Raw genomic sequence first — 20,140 nt, forward strand, 5'->3', positions numbered from 1 at the left:
ATTCAGAAGTTCAGAAGAATCGAGAAATGCGAATATTGTGAATCTTGAGTCAGATGTTAATTTAACTTTGTCAAATTGTTGGCCTGTGTTTTCTCCCTGTTGTTCCTATTATCCCACACAACACAAACAGAAAATGCTGGAAAATCTCAGCAGATCTGACAGCATCTGTGGGAGAGAGAATAGAGCCAATGTTTAGTGTCAGGATGACCCTCATCAGAGCGCTTATCTCCTTCATCTATGTAGCTTCTTCCTCTTCTTAATTTTTCTCATTCTGCCAGTTTTACACTGGTCACTTAAAAGGAACTAATAAAACTAGCACAATCTTACAGAGAAAAGAAACAAAGCCACACTTCAGATATTACCCTTCACCGGAGCTCATACTTATAATAGCAATTATTGGAAATCTGAATTATAACAGAAAGCACTAGAGATACACAGAAAGTCAAAGGGTATCTTGACAGAGCAAAAAAGGTGTGGATTTTGAAACCCAAAACCTGAAATGTAGTTTTTGTCATTTGCGATAGTTGTCTCTAAATGAAATGTGATATGCAGTAAAATAGAAACTTCCGGAAGCCATAGCCAGACAAAGCAGTATCTCGGAGTGAAAAGACAAGTTCTTGTTCAAAACTGAAGGCAATTTTGTATCAAACCATAATTGCTGACTTTTCAGTTATCTCCAGAGATGTCACCTCACCCGCTGAGAGTTTCCTGCATCTTTCCTGGCATTTGCAAGATTTGGTTAATCGCTTACTAGTAGTGGGGCCATAAATTCCTTTTTGCTGGCATTATCACAGTAACAGATTTTCACAGTAACTTCATTGCAGTGTTAATATAAACCTACTTGTGACTAATAATTAAACTTTTATTTTACTTTATCACAGTCCTTGGCGGGTCGGATCAAGGAAAACCCCAAGGCTTTTTACTCTTATGTGAGGAATAAAAGAATGACCAGGGTGAGGTTAGGGCCGGTCAAGGACAGTAGTGGGAACTTGTGTATGGAGTCAGTAGAGATAGGCGAGGTGATGAATGAATACTTTTCTTCAGTGTTCACCAAGGAGAGGGGCCATGTTTTTGAGGAAGAGAAGGTGTTACAGGCTAATAGGCTGGAGGAAATAGATGTTCGGAGGGAGGATGTCTTGGCAGTTTTGAATAAACTGAAGGTCGATAAGTCCCCTGGGCCTGATGAAATGTATCCTAGGATTCTTTGGGAGGCAAGGGATGAGATTGCAGAGCCTTTGGCGTTGATCTTTGGGTCCTCGCTGTCCACGGCGATGGTGCCAGAGGACTGGAGAATGGCGAATGTTGTTCCTCTGTTTAAGAAAGGGAATAGAAATGACCCTGGTAATTATAGACCGGTTAGTCTTACTTCGGTGGTTGGTAAATTGATGGAAAAGGTCCTTAGGGATGGGATTTACGACCATTTAGAAAGATGCGGATTAATCCGAGATAGTCAGCACGGATTCGTGAAGGGCAAGTCGTGCCTCACAAATTTGATAGAATTTTTTGAGGAGGTAACTAAGTGTGTTGATGAAGGTAGGGCAGTTGATGTCATATACATGGATTTTAGTAAGGCGTTTGATAAGGTCCCCCATGGTCGGCTTATGATGAAAGTGAGGAGGTGTGGGATAGAGGGAAAGTTGGCCGATTGGATAGGCAACTGGCTGTCTGACCGAAGACAGAGGGTGGTGGTCGATGGAAAATTTTCGGATTGGAGGCAGGTTGCTAGCGGTGTGCCGCAGGGATCAGTGCTTGGTCCTCTGCTCTTTGTGATTTTTATTAATGACTTAGAGGAGGGGGCTGAAGGGTGGATCAGTAAATTTGCTGATGACACCAAGATTGGTGGAGTAGTGGATGAGGTGGAGGGCTGTTGTAGGCTGCAAAGAGACATAGATAGGATGCAAAGCTGGGCTGAAAAATGGCAAATGGAGTTTAACCCTGATAAATGTGAGGTGATTCATTTTGGTAGGACAAATTTAAATGTGGATTACAGGGTCAAAGGTAGGGTTCTGAAGACTGTGGAGGAACAGAGAGATCTTGGGGTCCATATCCACAGATCTCTAAAGGTTGCCAGTCAAGTGGATAGAGCTGTGAAGAAGGCCTATAGTGTGTTAGCTTTTATTAACAGGGGGTTGGAGTTTAAGAGCCGTGGGGTTATGCTGCAACTGTACAGGACCTTGGTGAGACCACATTTGGAATATTGTGTGCAGTTCTGGTCACCTCACTATAGGAAGGATGTGGAAGCGCTGGAAGGAGTGCAGAGGAGATTTACCAGGATGCTGCCTGGTTTGGAGGGTAGGTCATATGAGGAAAGGTTGAGGGAGCTAGGGCTGTTCTCTCTGGAGCGGAGGAGGCTGAGGGGAGACTTAATAGAGGTGTATAAAATGATGAAGGGGATAGATAGAGTGAACGTTCAAAGACTATTTCCTCGGGTGGATGGAGCTATTACAAGGGGGCATAACTATAGGGTTCGTGGTGGGAGATACAGGACGGATATCAGAGGTAGGTTCTTTACGCAGAGAGTGGTTGGGGTGTGGAATGGACTGCCTGCAGTGATAGTGGAGTCAGACACTTTAGAAACATTTAAGCGGTTATTGGATAGGCACATGGAGCACACCAGGATGATAGGGAGTGGGATAGCTTGATCTTGGTTTCAGATAAAGCTCGGCACAACATCGTGGGCCGAAGGGCCTGTTCTGTGCTGTACTGTTCTATGTTCTATGTTCTATTTTAACAGCAACGTTTGCATAATGAAATAGCGCAACTGGGGCTCACAAAAGAGCTACGTTAATATGCATGTAAATGATATTTTTTAAAAACTTACAACATTAGCATTACTGGATCAGTGATTTAAAGGCCTGGACTAATAGTCTAAAGGATGTGAATTAGAATTCTAATATGGAAGTCAGAAAATTTGAATTCAGTTTTTTAAAAAATGGAAATAAAAAGTTTGAGCCAAATTTGCATCTGAGCTCTGGATCTGTGCAATTTCACAGCTTGGAAAATGCAATGCCTGACCCATGTGTGACTTTACAAGGGATTTTTTTCACATGGGTTGGGTCACTGCATTTTGCAATTGAGTAAGGAGTGTGAGTACGCAGGCTGGCTAGTTAGAATGCCCACTTTGATTCTCCACCACAGCAGCCCAAATCTCAACATCATTTAAAAGCCAAATTAACTTCACCCCTCGCCCTTCCCACCGATCCCCATACCACCTCAATTCCCCCTTGCCACTTCACATTCCTTGTGCCACCTCAATGCACCCATGTATCCTCCATCACCACATAGAGTCATAGAGGTTTACAGCACGAAAACAGGCCCTTTGGCCTAACTTGTCCATGCCGCCTTTTTTTTAAACCCCTAAACTAATTCCAATTGCCCGCATTTGGCCCATATCCCTCTATACCCATCTTACCCATGTAACTGTCTAAATGCTTTTTAAAAGACAAAATTGTTCCCGCCTCTACTACTACCTCTGGCAGCTTGTCTCAGACACTCACCACCCTCTGTGTAAAAGAATTGCCCCTCTGAACACTTTTGTATCTTTCCCCTCTCACCTTTAACCTATGCCCTCTAGTTTTAGACTCCCCTACCTTTGGGAAAAGATATTGACTATCAAGCTGATCTGTGCCCCTCATTATTTTATAGACCTCTATAAGATCACCCCTCAGCCTTCTACGCTCCAGAGAAAAAAGTCCCAGTCTAGCCAGCCTCTCCTTATAACTCAATCCATCAAGTCCCGGTAGCATCCTAGTAAATCTTTTCTGCACTCTTTCTAGTTTAATAATATCCTTTCTATAATAGGGTGTCCAGAACTGCACACAGTATTCCAAGTGTGGCCTTACCAATGTCTTGTATAACTTCAACAAGACGTCCCAACTCCTGTATTCAATGTTCTGATCACATACCCTTAAGTACTATGTTCAGTTCTCAGGGGCTGTGCAATAGCAAATGGGAATTGTGTAAAAATCATTGGAAAACCTAAAAGCCCAAGGGAAAAGAAGCTGAAACCCTTCAAGCGCCCAGCAAGTTTGTAAACAGTTTAAAGTTCAAATTTATTTATTAGTCACAAGTAAAGCTTACATTAACACTGCAATGAAGTTACTGTGAAAATTCTCCGTGCCAACGGACAAGAAACCACATCAAAAACATTGGGGGCAATTCTCCCAGAACATTTCTAAATGTTATCCCCAGCGGGAAAACCAGTGAGATTCCTGCTGGGAGGGCTGGTGAAATTGAGTTCGCACTGGAGCCTGGGGAGATTCTTACTAAAGCGTAGCAAGCCACACAATTGTATCACACTGCTTGCAGTGATTTAAGAAAGTTCACCAGCATCTTCACTGGGCCTTGCCAACCACAACCACATCTGAGAATTTAGAAAATGGAATATTTTTAAGTTTGTCACCTTTCAAGCCTTTTTTTTTTCAGTTCAGTTGAACAGTGCTGAGTTCTCATGAAAATCCTCCCCAAAGCAGATTTCTATAGTTGCTGTGTACATCTTGGGAGAATGAGCTAATTGTGCTGCTCCTGCATTTTGAGCATTTGCAGACTGGATGTGATACTTTTCCCTGTGTATTGACGTCATGATATAACTGTAAAGAACATGGGCTGAAATTCTCCTGAATTGGGGCTAAGGTGCCCATGTCAGCGGGAAAATGGGAGAGTTTCCTGCCAGCGTTGGCAATGTCTATTCGGTGGGATACACCCACCTGATGGATGCAAATATATGCATCCGGGAAAGCTACTGGCCAGCCCTGTTGTTCAGAAAAAGGGCACCCCGATTTCCGTGCTCGGAGACTGGTCCCCCTGCCCCTAAAAATGGAATAGTGACCGGGGAGCATCACCAATCCCCTCACCAAAGAGGGGCAGCCTTCCCCCGCAACCCACCAATAACAGGTCACACCGCCTCCCCCCGCCCCTCCCCCACACCATGCAGGTATGAGGGTGCCCCGCCCCCAAACTCCCCCCTCTCACTCCTCCCCACTCAGCCCCCCTTCCTCACTCAGAATCTCTATCAGGCCCGCACTTTGGCAATGCCAATGGGTGCACTGCTCCGTGGCTTGACACTTTGGACCACAAGGGTGAATGGCGGCAGACCGGAGAATAGGCTGTCAAACCCAGTAATTGTTTTACAATCAACGGATTTGTGTAATTATCCAGTTGCCGCCTGCTATCGGTGGGAACCTGCTTGAGGCCGACGGAACTGGCCAGGAACATCACAATGGGCCCCAAATCAATTTTTTGCCCCGCGCCCTATCCTCTGGGCCATTGCTATTCTCGCCAGTAGCCAGCAGGCCCTCCATGTGTTTGATGGTTTCATGATGTTGTCACCAACACGTGCTGCTACCACAGGTTTTCCCAGCTTAGGCAACTGGCCTCAGTTGGGAAGGTTGACTTTAAGAAAAGAGGTTGTCTCAGTGGGTAACCAAACGTTGGCAAGTTTTTGATTCTTGCTGCAGCATCAAAAGATGACTAAAAACCTGATTAAGAAGCAGCTCAAGTCAATAAATGGTGAGAACATTACATACATCACTTCAGCTTTGTGTTTTAGAAAGTTAATATTTTTGATAAAAATTATTGCATTCCTTCAAGGATTACACAGTTAAATGTGGCTTGAGGAGGGCTGGTAAATCATTTTGTGTGACACTTTTAAAAATCTTTTCTTCCATTTAATAGAACTTACTGAGCCTCGATTCTTACCAAATACATTGCATGAAGTTCAGCTTGGTCTTTTGTGGCATTCCAATAAAATCTGCAATATCTGGATGTACAATGTAAACGTTGATAGTTGGTTAGGGATAGTTAAGTTGACGTATTCCTAGACATTTCATCAGATGGCCTCCCTCCCAATCCCTGCCACCCAATTGCCCTGAACAGTCGAACAACATTTTCCTCTCCTATCTCCAATACTTTATTAACTAACAAACACACAAAAAAATGAAAACAGCAGACAATATTTTTCGATTTGACAGTCACTGCGTGATTTTTGTTGGATCAGAATTGTGGAGGGCAAGGGGTCTGGAGGAAATGTCCTCACTTCTTGTGCTTTGACCTTTGATTAGAAAATGGATGCTGTTTAGTCTCCTTTCAATGGTGAGTTGTTTGAGGGCCAGTAACCATGTAGCTGGGTGAGAACGGGAAAAGAATGAAACAACCTATAAACTACAAGAAGAGTAAGTTTCCTCCTTTGTCTGTGATCCTCCCAGAGCATTATGGGTTAAAGAATCAAGCTGGGTAAATGGTGTTAAGGTACAGATCTGCTATGGTTTCAATGAATGATGGAATGTTTACTTCCAATTTCTCCTTTCCTTTGCGTTGCGTCTCTTCCCCCCCCCCAGCCCCCCCCCAAACCTTATGTCAAATGTTTCTTATCAGCAACGGTTGCATCCTCTTAACCTTGTCCACTCTTAAGGGGAACAAGTTTAAGTTTATTTATTATTGTCACAAGTAGCTTGCATTAACACTGCGATGAAGTTACTGTGTATTCCAGTGCATGTTCGGGTACACCGAGGGAGAATTTAGCATGGCAATGCACCTAACCAGCATGTCTTTCCCACTGTGGGAGGAAACCAGAGCACCCAGAGGAAACCCACGCAGACACGGGGAGAACGTGCAGACTCTGCACGGACAGTGACCCAAGCCGGGAATCGAACCCGGGTCCCTGGCGCTGTGAGGCAGCAGTGCTAACCACTGCGCCACCGTGCCGCCCATAATTCCAATCTATCCACATGTAGTCCCTGAAGGTTGAGAGGAGATTTGATAGAGGTGCTCAAAGTCATGAGGGGTCCAGACAGAGTTAGGGAGGAACTGATCCATTGGCAGAGGGATCAAGAACCAGAGGACACCAGCTTCTCCAATTTATCTGCTGAACCGAAGTCCCTCGTTCCCAGAACCATGCTTGAAAATCCTTTCTGCTCCCCATCTTAATGTCTTCAAATCCTTCCAAATGTGTGGTGCATAGAAGTTAACATAATGCTTCAGTTGAGGCCAAGTTTTATACTGATTTATCATAACTTGCTTGCTTTTGTTCTCTATGCCTCGGTTTATAAAGCCGAGGATTCCATATGTTTTATTATCCAATTTCTCAACCTGTCCTGCCACCAGCAGTGATTTGTGTGCAAGTGGCTCCTACACCCCTTTTAGGACTTCAATCCTTATTCCATATTGTCTCTTATTGTTCTTTCTACCAAAATGTTTCACTTCACATTTAAGATTAAACTAAATTCTCAGAGTTCCTCACCTGTCAACTGCTTCCCTCGTGCTGCCTTTATTTTATAGGGAGGAAAAATTTAAATTTATTGTAAAATTTGAATCATTTACTATTACTATCTATCCCTTGTTTAATTTAACTTTATCCCCTAGATCTGATTAATTAATTGAACACCAATTGTAATTGTATGATAAATTATCCAATTGGTTTTAGACTTTAAACTTTAATTATTTTTTCACATCTTTCCATACATTTGATTAATTTGAATTGAATTAAAATTAAATCACAAGTTTACCAGTATACTCAACTCCCGATACTCCTTGAACTGTGGCGTCATCACTTTGCAACTTTTTTCCCCTTGCATGGTTCAAAGGAATTGCATTTTTAATTCACTTGTGGGATGTGGGTTTTGCTGACTAGGCCAGCACTTATTGCTCTCTCTAGGGCTTTTGAGAAGGTAGTAGTGAGCTGCCTTCTTGAATCGCTGCAATCCATGTGCTGTATGTGCACCCGCAGTGCTGTTAGGGTAAGAGTTCCAGGATTTTCACCCAGCGACAGTGAAGGAACAACGATATAGTTCCAAGTCAGGATGGTGAGTGACTTAGAGGAACCAGAGATATGGGTCATAGAATCATACAGTGCAGAAGAGGCACTCCGGCCCATTGAGTCTGAAACGACACACGAGAAACACCTGAACTCCCACCTAATCCCATCTCCCAGCACTTGGTCCATAGCCTTGAATGTTATGATGTGCCAAGTGCTCATCCAGGTACTTTTTAAATGATGTGAGGCAACCCGCTTCTACCATCCTCCCAGGGAGCGCAATCCAGGCAGTCGCCACCCTCTGGGTAAAAAGGTTTTCCCTCACATCCCCCCTAAACCTCCTGCCCCTCACCTTGAACCTATGTCCCCTCGTGACTGACTCTTCAACTAGGGAGGATATTTGCCCTTTATCCAGTCTGTCCATGTCCCTCATAATCTTGTACACCTTGATCAGGTCACTCAGTCTTCATTGCTCCAATGAAAACAACCCAAGCCTACCCAATCTCTCTCTTCATAACTTAAATGCTCCATCCCAGGCAGCATCCTGGTGAATCTCCTCTGCAACCTCTCAAGTGTAACCACATCCTCCTAATAATATGGTGACCAGAACTGCACACAGTGCTCTAGCTGTGGCCTCACCAAAGCTCGAGACATATCCAACATGACTTCCCTGCTTTTGTAATTATGCCGTGATTGATAGTGTTTGTGGGGTCCCCATGCTACTGATCTCTTCCTTTACACTGACACCTCCACCAGCTTCCTCCTTTACACTGCCTCCATCCATCCCCTTTCTCATCCTCCCCTTTGTATTGCCCAACCTTCCAATCTCCTCCTTTGCACTGCCCTTCCTCCTGGCCTTTTTAATACCGTATCCAGCCTCCCTTTTTGTGCTGACATTTTTATGCAGAACATATATTTACATTGCACCTTTAACTTAATAAAACATCCCAAGGCACTTCCCAGGCTTATTATCAAACAAAGTATCACACTGAGCTACATAAGGAGATATGGGGCTGAATTTTCATTCTCGAGGTGGCCAGCAGGAGTTGGGAAATTTCCTGGTACGGTGCACCCACCTTAGGAGAAAGCTCCTGCAAAGCGGGAGTTTGGTTCCAGAGTGGTGGGTGTTACTGGGAGTGGGGCCTACCGGTCTCGCAAGCAGTGTAGAGGCAGCCACAGTGGCAGCCGGATGTAGAGGCGGGCTGTTTAAAAGGTCCACCATGGTGCTGTAGGTCTTCATCACAGTTACAATAACATCAGTGAAACTAGCCCTCACCTCCCACATTCCCACACACTCCCCATGCCCTCTCCGTGCCAACTCTTACCCCCATTCACCCCCAATGGCCCCTCATATTCTCCATGTCAATCTCTGCCTCTCCAACTGCTCCCAATGGCCCTTCATACTGTTCATGCTCTCTGCCTCTCCAGCCACCCTCAATGGCCATTCATTGCTCCATGCCAATTGCTTAGTTTATTTTCTCTATCTTCTTTCAAACTGAAATTGGAAAGCAAGTACACTCAGCTGTGCTTGCCGTAAAATGATTATCCCTTATAGCTCTTCAACATCTGACCTTGATTGAAGAGTATTTTGGTGAATTAGCACACAAGTGGCACTGAAACATTCCCCCAACCCCCATCTTGTTAAACTAATCTTTGAATTAGAGCTGGGCCATTTTGGAATGAAATCGAGGTGCACATAATAGAGGGTATTATGGGCTCGATCGGCTGAATGGTCTACTCCTGTTCTTGCATTCCCAATGCCCTGCACTTTGAAGGTGGTCATTTATATACAAGTACACTTTCACAAGACTTGAGATTGCTCTACATATGAACAGGAGGTGCACTGGTTAGCACTGCTGCCTCAAGTCTGCAGGGACCCAGGTTCAATTCTGGCCTTGGGTGACTGTCTGTGTGGAGTTTGCACGTTCTCCCTGTGTCTGTGTGGGTTTTCCTCCGGGTGCTCCGGTTTCCTCGCACACTCCAAAGATGCGCAGCTTAGGTGGATTGGCCATGCTAAGTTGCCCCTCGTTGTCCTGAGATGTGTAGATTAGAATAATTAGCCATGGAAAATGTGTGGGACTATGGGGATAGGGCCTCGGTAAGATATTCTGTCAGTGAATTGGTGCAGACTTGATGGGCTGAATGTCTCCTTCTGCACTGTAGGGATTCTATGTTACTCTGTGAGCGTAGATAGTGAAGACAGCCGCCTGGTTAACATTGTCCACTGTTCACTAAGACACACCTTTAAGCAGGGTGTACTTCATGTTGCTCAGATGCAAGATCCCAGGCCAGTATTTCCCCTCTCTTGCTCAGTGGCACTGAGGAGACCCACGGTAGTGCTGCAACACCTCTTTGGCTTTATTTGCTTATGAACACAGCAAGAATGAACCTGGAATCTTTCCAGTTTGCGTGGTACTTGAACTGACAATCTTCCCATTTCCGAGTTAGCCCTCAGGAAACTCAGAAAGTTTGGAGAAATTTTAGCTCGGGTGAGGAATTTATTGGTAGAGCAAATCAGATGGTGCTTTTGTCAGCACAAATGCTTCACCCCAATAATTAGTAAATTTAAGGGAACTGGTCACAGATTTCACTTTCTTACTGAATTTTCAGCAACGAGTAATTACTGTGCTGTTTGGTTTCCAAGCACCCACATATCATCAGTATGTAGGTGGATCTATTAGCCTGCCACCTTATGTTTCTGCTTTTGGAGCACATCATTACCTTGGTTATTAATGAACAGCCGCAGTTAGTTTTTATTTGCTGCTGACACAAAGTTTGTCACTTCTTCAGTTATATCACATTCCTCTCAAATGAGTGGACTATTCATCTGTCTGTTGTGGGCAACTACTTTTGGTTGTAATTGAAACTTTGTGTTGGTGCTAAGTGTTCAAGTTGAGGAAGGCTGCACAAATCAAGTGGAATTCTTGGGGCAGGTTACCTGACATGGTAAAAATGAAGCAATTAAACATAGAAACATAGAAATTGGAAGCAGACTAGGCCATTCGGCCCTTCGAGCCTGCTCCACCATTCATTATGATCATGGTTGATCATCAAAATCAATATCCTGATCCCTCCTTCCCCCCCTCCCCTCCCCTCCCGTCCCATTTCACTTGATCCCTTTAGCCTCAAGAGCTATATCTAATTTCTTCTTGAAATCAGACAACATTTTGGCCTCAACTACTTTCTGTGGCAGTGCATTTACCACTCTCTGGGTGAAGAAATTTCTCTTCTCCTCAGTCTTAAATGGTTTATCCCCTTATCCTCAAACTATGACCCCTAGTTCTGGACTACCCCATCATTGGGAACATTGTTTCTGAATCTACCCTCTCTAATCCTAATGATGTGGGGTGAAGAATACCAGTTTAAGAAAAGTACATATTTTTAAAAAATTATTTTATTTCCTCTTGCCACAGGTAGGTAACCTGCTATCTGACCTGCCACCCCACATACTCTCCCCCACCCCCCAACTCCCCAAACCTCCCTTGTCTATATGGGCTTGTGGCAGATGTGGAAGATCAGGTTAACAACCCTGACATAGATCCAGTATTTTCTCCACATTAATACTTCTATTAATTTTGTTCTGTTTGTCAGTAAGCTTGTATTTCTGATTTATTAGTTAACACAAATGTTATTAGGTGGAGAGAGTAGTTTTGTGTGCTGTTTTATTGTTTGGGGTTTCAAAGCCCTTCAAGGGGAAAGAAAGTCTTTGAAGCACTCTTTCTCTAAAGAACTTTCCTGAAGTCTTTTAAAAAAGAAAATACGTGTATGATATTCCTTGCCAGTTTTAAAAAGAGTCAGGTTTTCTATCCCTAATGGAAACCTGTCCTGCCGTGTTCCATAGTTCCACGATTACTTTAATTATTTTTCTGATGAGAGGAGTCTGGGCATCAGTATGACATAAAAGGCAGGATTTTCCAGCCGTGCTCGCCCTGAAACCGGAAAATCCCACCTTTCATGGTCCGTCCCTCGCCCGCTACGATCCCTGGAACGGGAAAATTCACCCCAACGAATCAAAGAACAGTACAGCACAGATGAGGCCATTCATGGGTTGAATTCTAAAATATTCTACTGGAAAGATACGTAGCGTACAAAAATCCTGGGCTTCCTCTTGAATTGTACAAATTGGTAGCACAGTGGTTAGCACTGCTGCCTCACAGCTCCAGGGACCCGGGTTCGATTCCTGGCTTGGGTCACTGTCTGTGCTGAGTCTGCACATTCTCCCTGTGTCCGCGTGGGTTTCCTCTGGGTGCGCCGGTTTCCTCCCACAGTCCGAAAGACATGTTGGCTAGATGCATTGGCCATGCTCAATCCTCCCTCAGTGTACCCGAACAGGCGCCGGAGTGTGGCGACCAGGGTATTTTCACAATAACTCCATTGTAGTATTAATGTAAGCCTACTTGTGACACTAATGAATAAAGTTTAAACTTGTTTTTATTCATTTGTAGGACATGGGCATCGCTGGCTGGCCAGCATTTTATTGCCCATCCCTAGTTGCCCTTGAGAAGGTGGTGGTGAGCCGCCTTCTTGAATCGTGGCAGTCCATGTTCTGCGGGTTGACTCACAATGCTGTTAGGGAGGGAATTCCTGGATTTTGACCCAGCAACTGCGAAGGAACAGCGATATATTTCCAAGTCAGGATGGTGAGTGGCTAGGAGGCGAACTTGCAGGTGGTGGTGTTCCTATATATCTGCTGCCTTTGTCCTTCTAGATGAAAGTGGCCATGGGTTTGGAAGGCGCTGCCTAAGGATCTTTGGTGAATTGCTGCAGTGCATCTTGTAGATAATACACACTGCTGCTACTGAGCGTCGGTGGTGGGAGGAGTGGATGTTTGTAGATGTGGTGCCAATCAAGCGGGCTGCTTTGTTCTGGATGGCTTCTTGAGTGTTGTTGGGGCTTTACCCATCCAGGCAAGTGGGAAGTATTCCTTCACACTCCTGGCTTGTGCATTATCGATGATGGATAGGCTTTGGGGAATCAGGAGGTGAGTTATTCACCGCAGCATTCCTAGCCTCTGACCTGCTCTTGTAGCCACTGTGTTTATGTGGTGGGTCCAGTTGAGTTTCTGGTCAATGATAACCCCAAAGGTGTCGGCAGTGGGGGATTCAGTGATGGTAGCACAATTGAATGTCAAAGAGCGGTGTTCAGAATGTCTCTTATTGGTGATGGTTATTGCCTGGCATTTGTGTGGCGCAAATGTTACTCGCCACTTGTCAGCCTAAGCCTGGATATTGTCCAGATCTTGTTGCATTCGAACACAGTCTGCTGCAGTATCTAAGGAGTTGCGAATGGTGCTGAACGTTGTGCAATCATCCCACTTCTGACCTTATAATGGAAGGAAGGTCATTGATGAAGCAGCTGAAGATTGTTGGGCTTTGGACACTACCCTGAGGTACTCCTGCAGAGATGTCCTGGAGTTGAGATGATTGGCCCTCCACAACCATCTTCCTATGTACTAGATATGAGTCCAAGCAACGGAAAGTTTGCCCCCGATACCTATTGATTCCAGTTCCGCTAGGGCTCCTTAATGCCTTGATCGGCATATGAACAAACGGGGAATAGAGGGATATAAGCGGTTGCTTTAGATAGGTAAACGTGGTCGGCGCAGGCTTGGAGGGGCGAAGGGTCTGTTCCTGTGCTGTACTGTTCTTTGTTCTTTGTTCACTCGGCCGAATGTGGCCTTGATGTCAAGGGCTGTCACTCCCACCCCACCTCTGGAATTCAGTTTTTTTGTCCATGTTTGACCCAAGGCTGTAATGAGGTTAGGAGCTGAGTAACCCTGGTGAAACCCAAACTGGGCGTCACTGAGCAGGTTATTGCTGAGCAGATGCTGCTTGATAGCACTGTCGATGACTTTACTGATGATCGAGAGTAGGCTGATTGGGCGGTAATTGGCCGGGTTGGATTTGTCCTGCTTTTCGTGTACAGGACATACCTGGGCAATTTTCCACATTGTCGGGTAGATGCCAGTGTTGTAACTGTACTGGAAGAGCTTGGCTAGGGAAGCAGCAAGTTCTGGAGCACAAGCCTTCAGCACTATTGCCGAAATGTTATCAGGGCCCATTGCCTTTGCAGTATCCAGTGCCTCCAACCGTTTCTTGGTATCATGTGGAGTGAATTAAATTGGCTGGAGACTGGCATCTGAGATGCTGGGTAATAGAACATGTAACAGGTTGTCTGATAATGGCTTTGCTCAGAGAAACTATTCAATAGATCTGTAAGTGGCATTAGCCAAGGTCTTGGAATAGATTGTTCCTTGACTCCCTCAGTTAGGAAATTTTGTGCAGCTAAGGGAGAAGAAGAAACAATGTTTTGGGAGGGTTAAAATATTGGGAATATTTCAGAGGACAGTAGAGTCAGCCAAATTGCTGTGGGTCTGGAGATACATGGACGCCAGACCAGGTAAGGACGGCAGATTTCTTCCCTTGGGGTTATTAGTGAACCAGATGGGTTTTTACAGCAATCAATGGTAGTTACCATGGTCACAGTTACTGAGACCAGCTTTGCATTTCATTGAATTTAAATTCCGCCACCTACCATGGGGGAATTTGAACCCTTGTCAGCTGAGCATTAGCCTAAGCCTCTGACTTCTTGCCACTGTCTCCCCAGTTATGACTATTGGTAAGGTTATATGTTGATACTTATACTGTTGAATGTTTGTTTCTACCTTTGAAAATACTGGTGCTTGGCTCTTATTTGGTTTATGAGGAAAATCGATAACAATGCTTACGATGGTGTGATGTTTCCTTTTGATAACAGCAAATGAAGAAGCACCCATGTCGCCAGTGTGAGAAATCCTTCAGCTCTTCGCACAGTCTCTGCCGGCACAATCGCATCAAGCATAAAGGAATCAGGAAAGTGTACACGTGTTGGTAAGTACAGTTGTGAAGTGTGCTGAACGGATGGTCCCTTTCTTAGAGCTGAAGAAATCCATAAATTACTCATATTTTGTCAGTTGAGGGCAGAGGGAGCAGACGTGAACAGCTTAAGCAGAATACTCATAGAAGAGAAAAAGAGCTTGGATTAGCTTTACCCTACTTAGTGATCCTGGAGTAATTAGCCTTTTGGGCGCCACAGGAGTTAGCACTGCTGCCTCACAACTCCAGGGACCTGGGTTCGATTCCCGGCTTGGGTCACTATCTGTGTGGTGTTTGCACATTCTCCCCGTGTCTGCGTGGGTTTCCTCCGGGTGCTCTAGTTTCCTTCCACAGTCCAAAGGTGTGCGGGTTAGGTTGATTGGCCATGCTTAATTGTCCCTTAGTGTCCCGGGATGCTTAGCTTAGCGTGATTAACGGGATAAATGTGTGGGGTTGTGGGGATAGGGCCAAGGGTGGGATTGTTGTTGATGCAAACTAGATGGGCCGAATGGCCTCCTTCTGCACTGTAGGGATTCTATTGTTTTTATGATGATTCTACGAACTGCATTGTAGAGGAGAGTAAAGCCCTCCTGGAGACCTGGGGATGGATGTTGGTGTGAGGCATTTTCCAGTTTACTCTCCAGAAACTGGAGGGAGCAAAGGTTGGGGCTGTATCTGATTTGATTTGATTTATTATTGTCACATGCATTAGCATACAGTGAAAAGTATTGTTTCTTACGTGCTATACAGACAAAGCATACCACTCATAGAGAAGGAAACGAGAGAGTGCAGAATGTAGTGTTATTGTCATAGCTAGGGTGTAGAGAAAGATCAACTTAATGCAAGATAGGTCCATTCAAAAGTCTGACAGCAGCAGGGAAGAAGCTGTTGAGTCGGTTGGTACGTGACCTCATACTTTTGTATCCTTTTCCCGACGGGAGAAGGTGGAAGAGAGAATGTCCGGGGTGCATGGGGTCCTTAATTATGTTGGCTGCTTTGATGATTAGCGGGAAGAATAGACAGACTCAATGGATGGGAGGCTGGTTTGTGTGGTGGATTGGGCTACATTCACGACCTTTTGTAGTTTCTTGCAGTCTTTCGCAGAGCAGGAACCATACCAAACTGTGATACAACCAGAAAGAATGCTTTCTATGGTGCATCTGTAAAAGTTGGTGAGAGTCGTAGCTGACATGCCAAATTTCCTTAGTCTTCTGAGAAAGCAGAGGTGTTGGTGGGCTTTCTTAACTATAGTGTCGGCATGGGGGTATCAGGACAGGTTGTTGGTGATCTGGACACCTATGTAACAGGGGAAATTAATGTTGTTGAAAAATGGAGGGTTTGCTGGAGTTGAAAAGCAAATCAAAATCTGTGGTGAAAGAAAGGTCAAAGGTTAAGCACAGCAGGGTTCAAGAGTGCGATTGTAGTGACTTGCAGAGGTTGGGTCTCCAGATGTGGATCCAGAAGAAGCTAGGTTAAAGGAATGTAAGTGGTGATGAATAAAAGGAAATGGTAGGAGAGAGTCTGGAAGAGTTGAGATTGACAGGCTTTGGGATAAGGTCTGTATAGGATGACACTTCAATCTTTAGGTGTCTGGATCTGTCAGATGTTCAAAGTTGAGCTATTCTCTTCCTCCCAATTGAAAACCATGGATAAATAAAGTGAAAGCGCTCACCCGTGAAAAATCCTGACCCGCAGATAGGTTTGTCACAGTTTAGAAAAGCAAGACAGGCAACTCCTATCAGCTTGGTCAACTGAAATACAGTAGATGGACATTCTGTTCCCCTTTCAGCTGGGACTTGCAGTCGTGTGGAAATGTGATGGAAGAAGGAGTGAGCAGGTGCTACCTGTCAATCCTCTGCAGTCTACAGAATATTTTTAAAATTCTCATAAGTCTTAGGAAATCAGCTGTTTCTAATAGTGGGAAGGATCAAATGTTGGAGCTCAGCAAACACTAGATGAGATGAAGAAGTGAGTCAGGTTCAGGCTGGAAGCATTGAGAAATCCTGCATAATATGAAGGTTTAATATGCAATATGAACGTCTACCACTGTGGGCTTGAACTTGATTGACAGCTTTTTATTCAAAAGCCTCTTGGCTTAGCACATATAGTACAGATATATTTAGTTCAGTTTCTGGAACTGACCCTTGCACTTGGGCCAACATGAGAATCAGGTTGCTCACATAAATCAGTGAACCATTAAGGGCATCCAAAAGCCTCATCTCGGTGATCTGTCCCAGAAAAGAGTATTTCGTCCTTCATGGACAGGATGCATTTTATTTTAATTTGAAATATTGTGCCTCTCATATTGTTTCAGTGGAGTTGTACTAAATAAATCAATTTGATTACTCGTAGCCTGATCGTAACGGCACATCACTGTGTTTTGGATTAGACAGAAAAACTTGTGCCTTCCCTTCATCATGAAAAGATAGTTGTCCTGTGTCACACTATCGCACTCATAGCAAGTACAATGGTTGCAGGTTTCTGTTCATAGGACACACCATTTGATTGTGTGAACAGCCTTTTCCTGTGGACAAGAAACAAAGGCCGGAATTCTCATTCACGCCGGTGGGATTCTCCGGTCCTGCCGGCAGTGTACCCCTGCCCGTGGGTTTCCCGTCAGCGTGGGGTGACGTCAATGGGAATTCCCATTGACAGTGGCAGGACCAAAGAATCCTGCCGCTAGCAAAAAATGCGCCACCTGCCGCTGGTGGGAAACACGTGGCTGGGAGGCCGGAGAATCTTGTCCATAAATTTTGGGATGGGGTCCAAAATCTAGCTGGAACATTCACTGGAATAATTCACTGGAAAATTCTCCTACTGATCCAAATGTCATTGTGCACCTACATTTTGTGCTGCGTCCGTTTGTTTTTTTTGTGTCTTTGTGATTTGATTTATTGATCAGAGAGAAATGAAGTAATTGAGTTCAATTAGCCATAAATAATAAATACTCTGTTCTTTCGAGTTTTTAGTAGCTAACTGCCATGGATCTTGATAAATTATTTACATACTATTGCACCATCCATTTTTAAATGACTACCATCATTTTTAGTTACTAAAGGGCATTTGCCAAAACAATTCCTAACTGTGCCAACTACATATATATACACAGTACAGTTTATCACTGATCAGCCAGCAAGTGCAAAAGTTAAGAATGAGAAAGTAGTCCAGTGCATGCTATACACCTGTAACAAGTGTCCATGGCCAGGATTCTCTGATCACGTTCGCCCCGCCACCGCTGCCAGCGAGAACGGAGAATTTGGCGCTTCAACCAAAACTCTATTAACTGCAGCAGGACCAGAGAATCTCAGCCACGGTCGAGGTCGGAGAATTCCGGCCCATTTGTTTCAGTTTATAAAAGGGCAGTTATAGAGTAATATGAAATCAGAGAGCAAAAGACAAAGAGGCGATAGAGGAGATAGCAAAAGGTTATAGGAATGAAATGAGGAAAACAGGAAAGAAATCATTGACCCGAACAGGTGCCGTAGTGTGGTGACATGGGGATTTTCACAGTAACTTCATTGCAGTGTTAATGTAAGCCTACTTGTGACACTAATAAATAAACTTTAAACTTCTTTCTTAAGTTTTTAGTTTTCAATATTTACTCATTTTCATTTAAAAGCTATGATATCACTGTTTATGGTACAGCTGTAACTATGTAAAATAACTTCTTCCTTTGATGTTTTATTATTTAGTAGAAAATAATATTTTGCTATTTATCTTATGAAAGCCCCTGATAATTTTGAACCCCTCTGAGATTTCTTAATAACCTTCCCAATTGGAATAGAAAGAATCCTAGTTTGCTAGTTTCACATAATATCTACCTATCTTTTTTTCATAATAACTATCTTCTGCAACGTCTCCATAATCTTGGCATCCTTCCCAATATGATGTATTCGAAATCGGGCATAATATAATTGCAACCTAACCAATGATTTGTCTAAATTCACTGTTACCTTTTTACATTTAGACTTGACATGTATATTTATGAAACCCAGGATTTCATACGCATTTCCATAACGACTTCCTCAATTCATCTATTTCATCTATTTAAAGTAATTATCAAATATTACCGTAAGCGAGTGAATGATCCTTATTTCAACTACAACCTATGGCCAAACATGGTGCCTCCTTCAGCTATTTGCCATGGCAAAGCATTCCCCAACAATCCTCACTTTAAAGAGAGTTTCCCTCACCTCACTGCCCATCCCAAGTGAAAATTTGGAATGGATTATTCCTCGTCATTTAGTCACTGACGAGAAGAAATAGTCTCTGACGAGACATTTCATCATTTAAAAAACTTCTATAAATTATCTGTAGTCCTTTCTGCTCCAATGTACAATGCCTCAACCTTCCAAATCAGCCCTAATATCCTACTAAATAATTCAGATTTGATTAGACACTGCTGATTGGCCCATTGTGCAAAGCAAACCTTAAGAACGGTTGGTTCTGCATAATTGGACAAGATGAATTGAGTTGTCCTTCAAATCAGTTCTATTTGGAAGTAAAATCATTGCATACTGGTAGTTTAATTTGCACAACATTCCAGCCATGTACGTTTCCCATTGTATTAGGTTTGTTTTATGTATCAGAAGTCTGCATTTTGACATTTGGCACTGTCAGTGAGGGCATGAGCCATCTACACCTGACAACAGAGGAATGTGTGTCACTCTTCACCAGATTCTCAATGTTTATTGGAAGGCTCTCTGTCACAAAGCTGTTGAACATTGACTCTCAGTTTTCATGCTGCGTTAAATATATGGTGACATATGAGGCAACCCCATTTTGCAGCCCCTCAAACTCAGGTTTTTGAATATACTTGCCATTTAAGCCAAGTTGCATTTCAGCCACGACATGATGAACTCACGTTAGTAGTCAGCCTCCTCACAAATAGAGATTATTTACTTATCAGTATCTCAAGGGATGTCGCAGGCTTTTGGGCTGCGTTATAAAAGTGCGTGGGCACTATCTTTTCAACCCACGTGGCGAATGACAAAGACCACCCACACCCACGCTATTCATTTACTTTTATAGTTGGCATATTGCTTGAACGCCATTTTTGGAGGGATCTTTGGAGGCTTCGAAAGGTGACCTGTCCATATTCACCATGCTATTCACTACATTAATGAAGAAATGCCATTTAACTGACTGAATTCAGACTTTTCAGTCATCCGTGTGTAATTTGAACAACATGAACTCCCCCTAGTAAACAGATTATTTATTTAAAGTTTTATTTATTTGTCACAAGGCTTACATTAACACTGCAATGAAGTTACTGTGAAATTCCCCGAGTCACCACACTCCGGCGGCTGTTCAGGTCAATGCACCTAACCACACTTCTTCCAGAGTGTGGGAGGAAACCAGAGCACCTGGAGGAAACCCACGCAGACATGGGGAGAATGTGGAAACTCCACACAGACAGTGACCCAAGCCAGGAATCGAACCCGGGTCCCTGACGCTGCGAGGCAGCAGTGCTAACCACTGTGCCACCGTGCCGCCCACTATCACCTAAATAGAACATAGAACAGTACAGCACAGA

At 43.9% G+C, this 20,140-nt stretch overlaps 1 protein-coding gene across 10 annotated transcripts in view; it reads left to right on the forward strand.

The window, feature by feature from the left end:
• znf532 (zinc finger protein 532) overlaps window positions 1-20,140 on the forward strand; it is a 235,567-nt gene that overhangs the window by 188,494 nt on the left and 26,933 nt on the right. For all 10 annotated transcript variants that reach the window (XM_078220043.1, XM_078220022.1, XM_078220032.1 and 7 more), the window contains one exon: window positions 14,507-14,619. In XM_078220043.1, the coding sequence (XP_078076169.1) occupies window positions 14,507-14,619 (113 nt within the window). The remainder of the gene's footprint in view (window positions 1-14,506; window positions 14,620-20,140) is intronic.

The sequence above is a fragment of the Mustelus asterias genome, chromosome 1, assembly GCF_964213995.1.
Source record: "Mustelus asterias chromosome 1, sMusAst1.hap1.1, whole genome shotgun sequence".
Taxonomy (NCBI): Eukaryota; Metazoa; Chordata; class Chondrichthyes; order Carcharhiniformes; family Triakidae; genus Mustelus; species Mustelus asterias.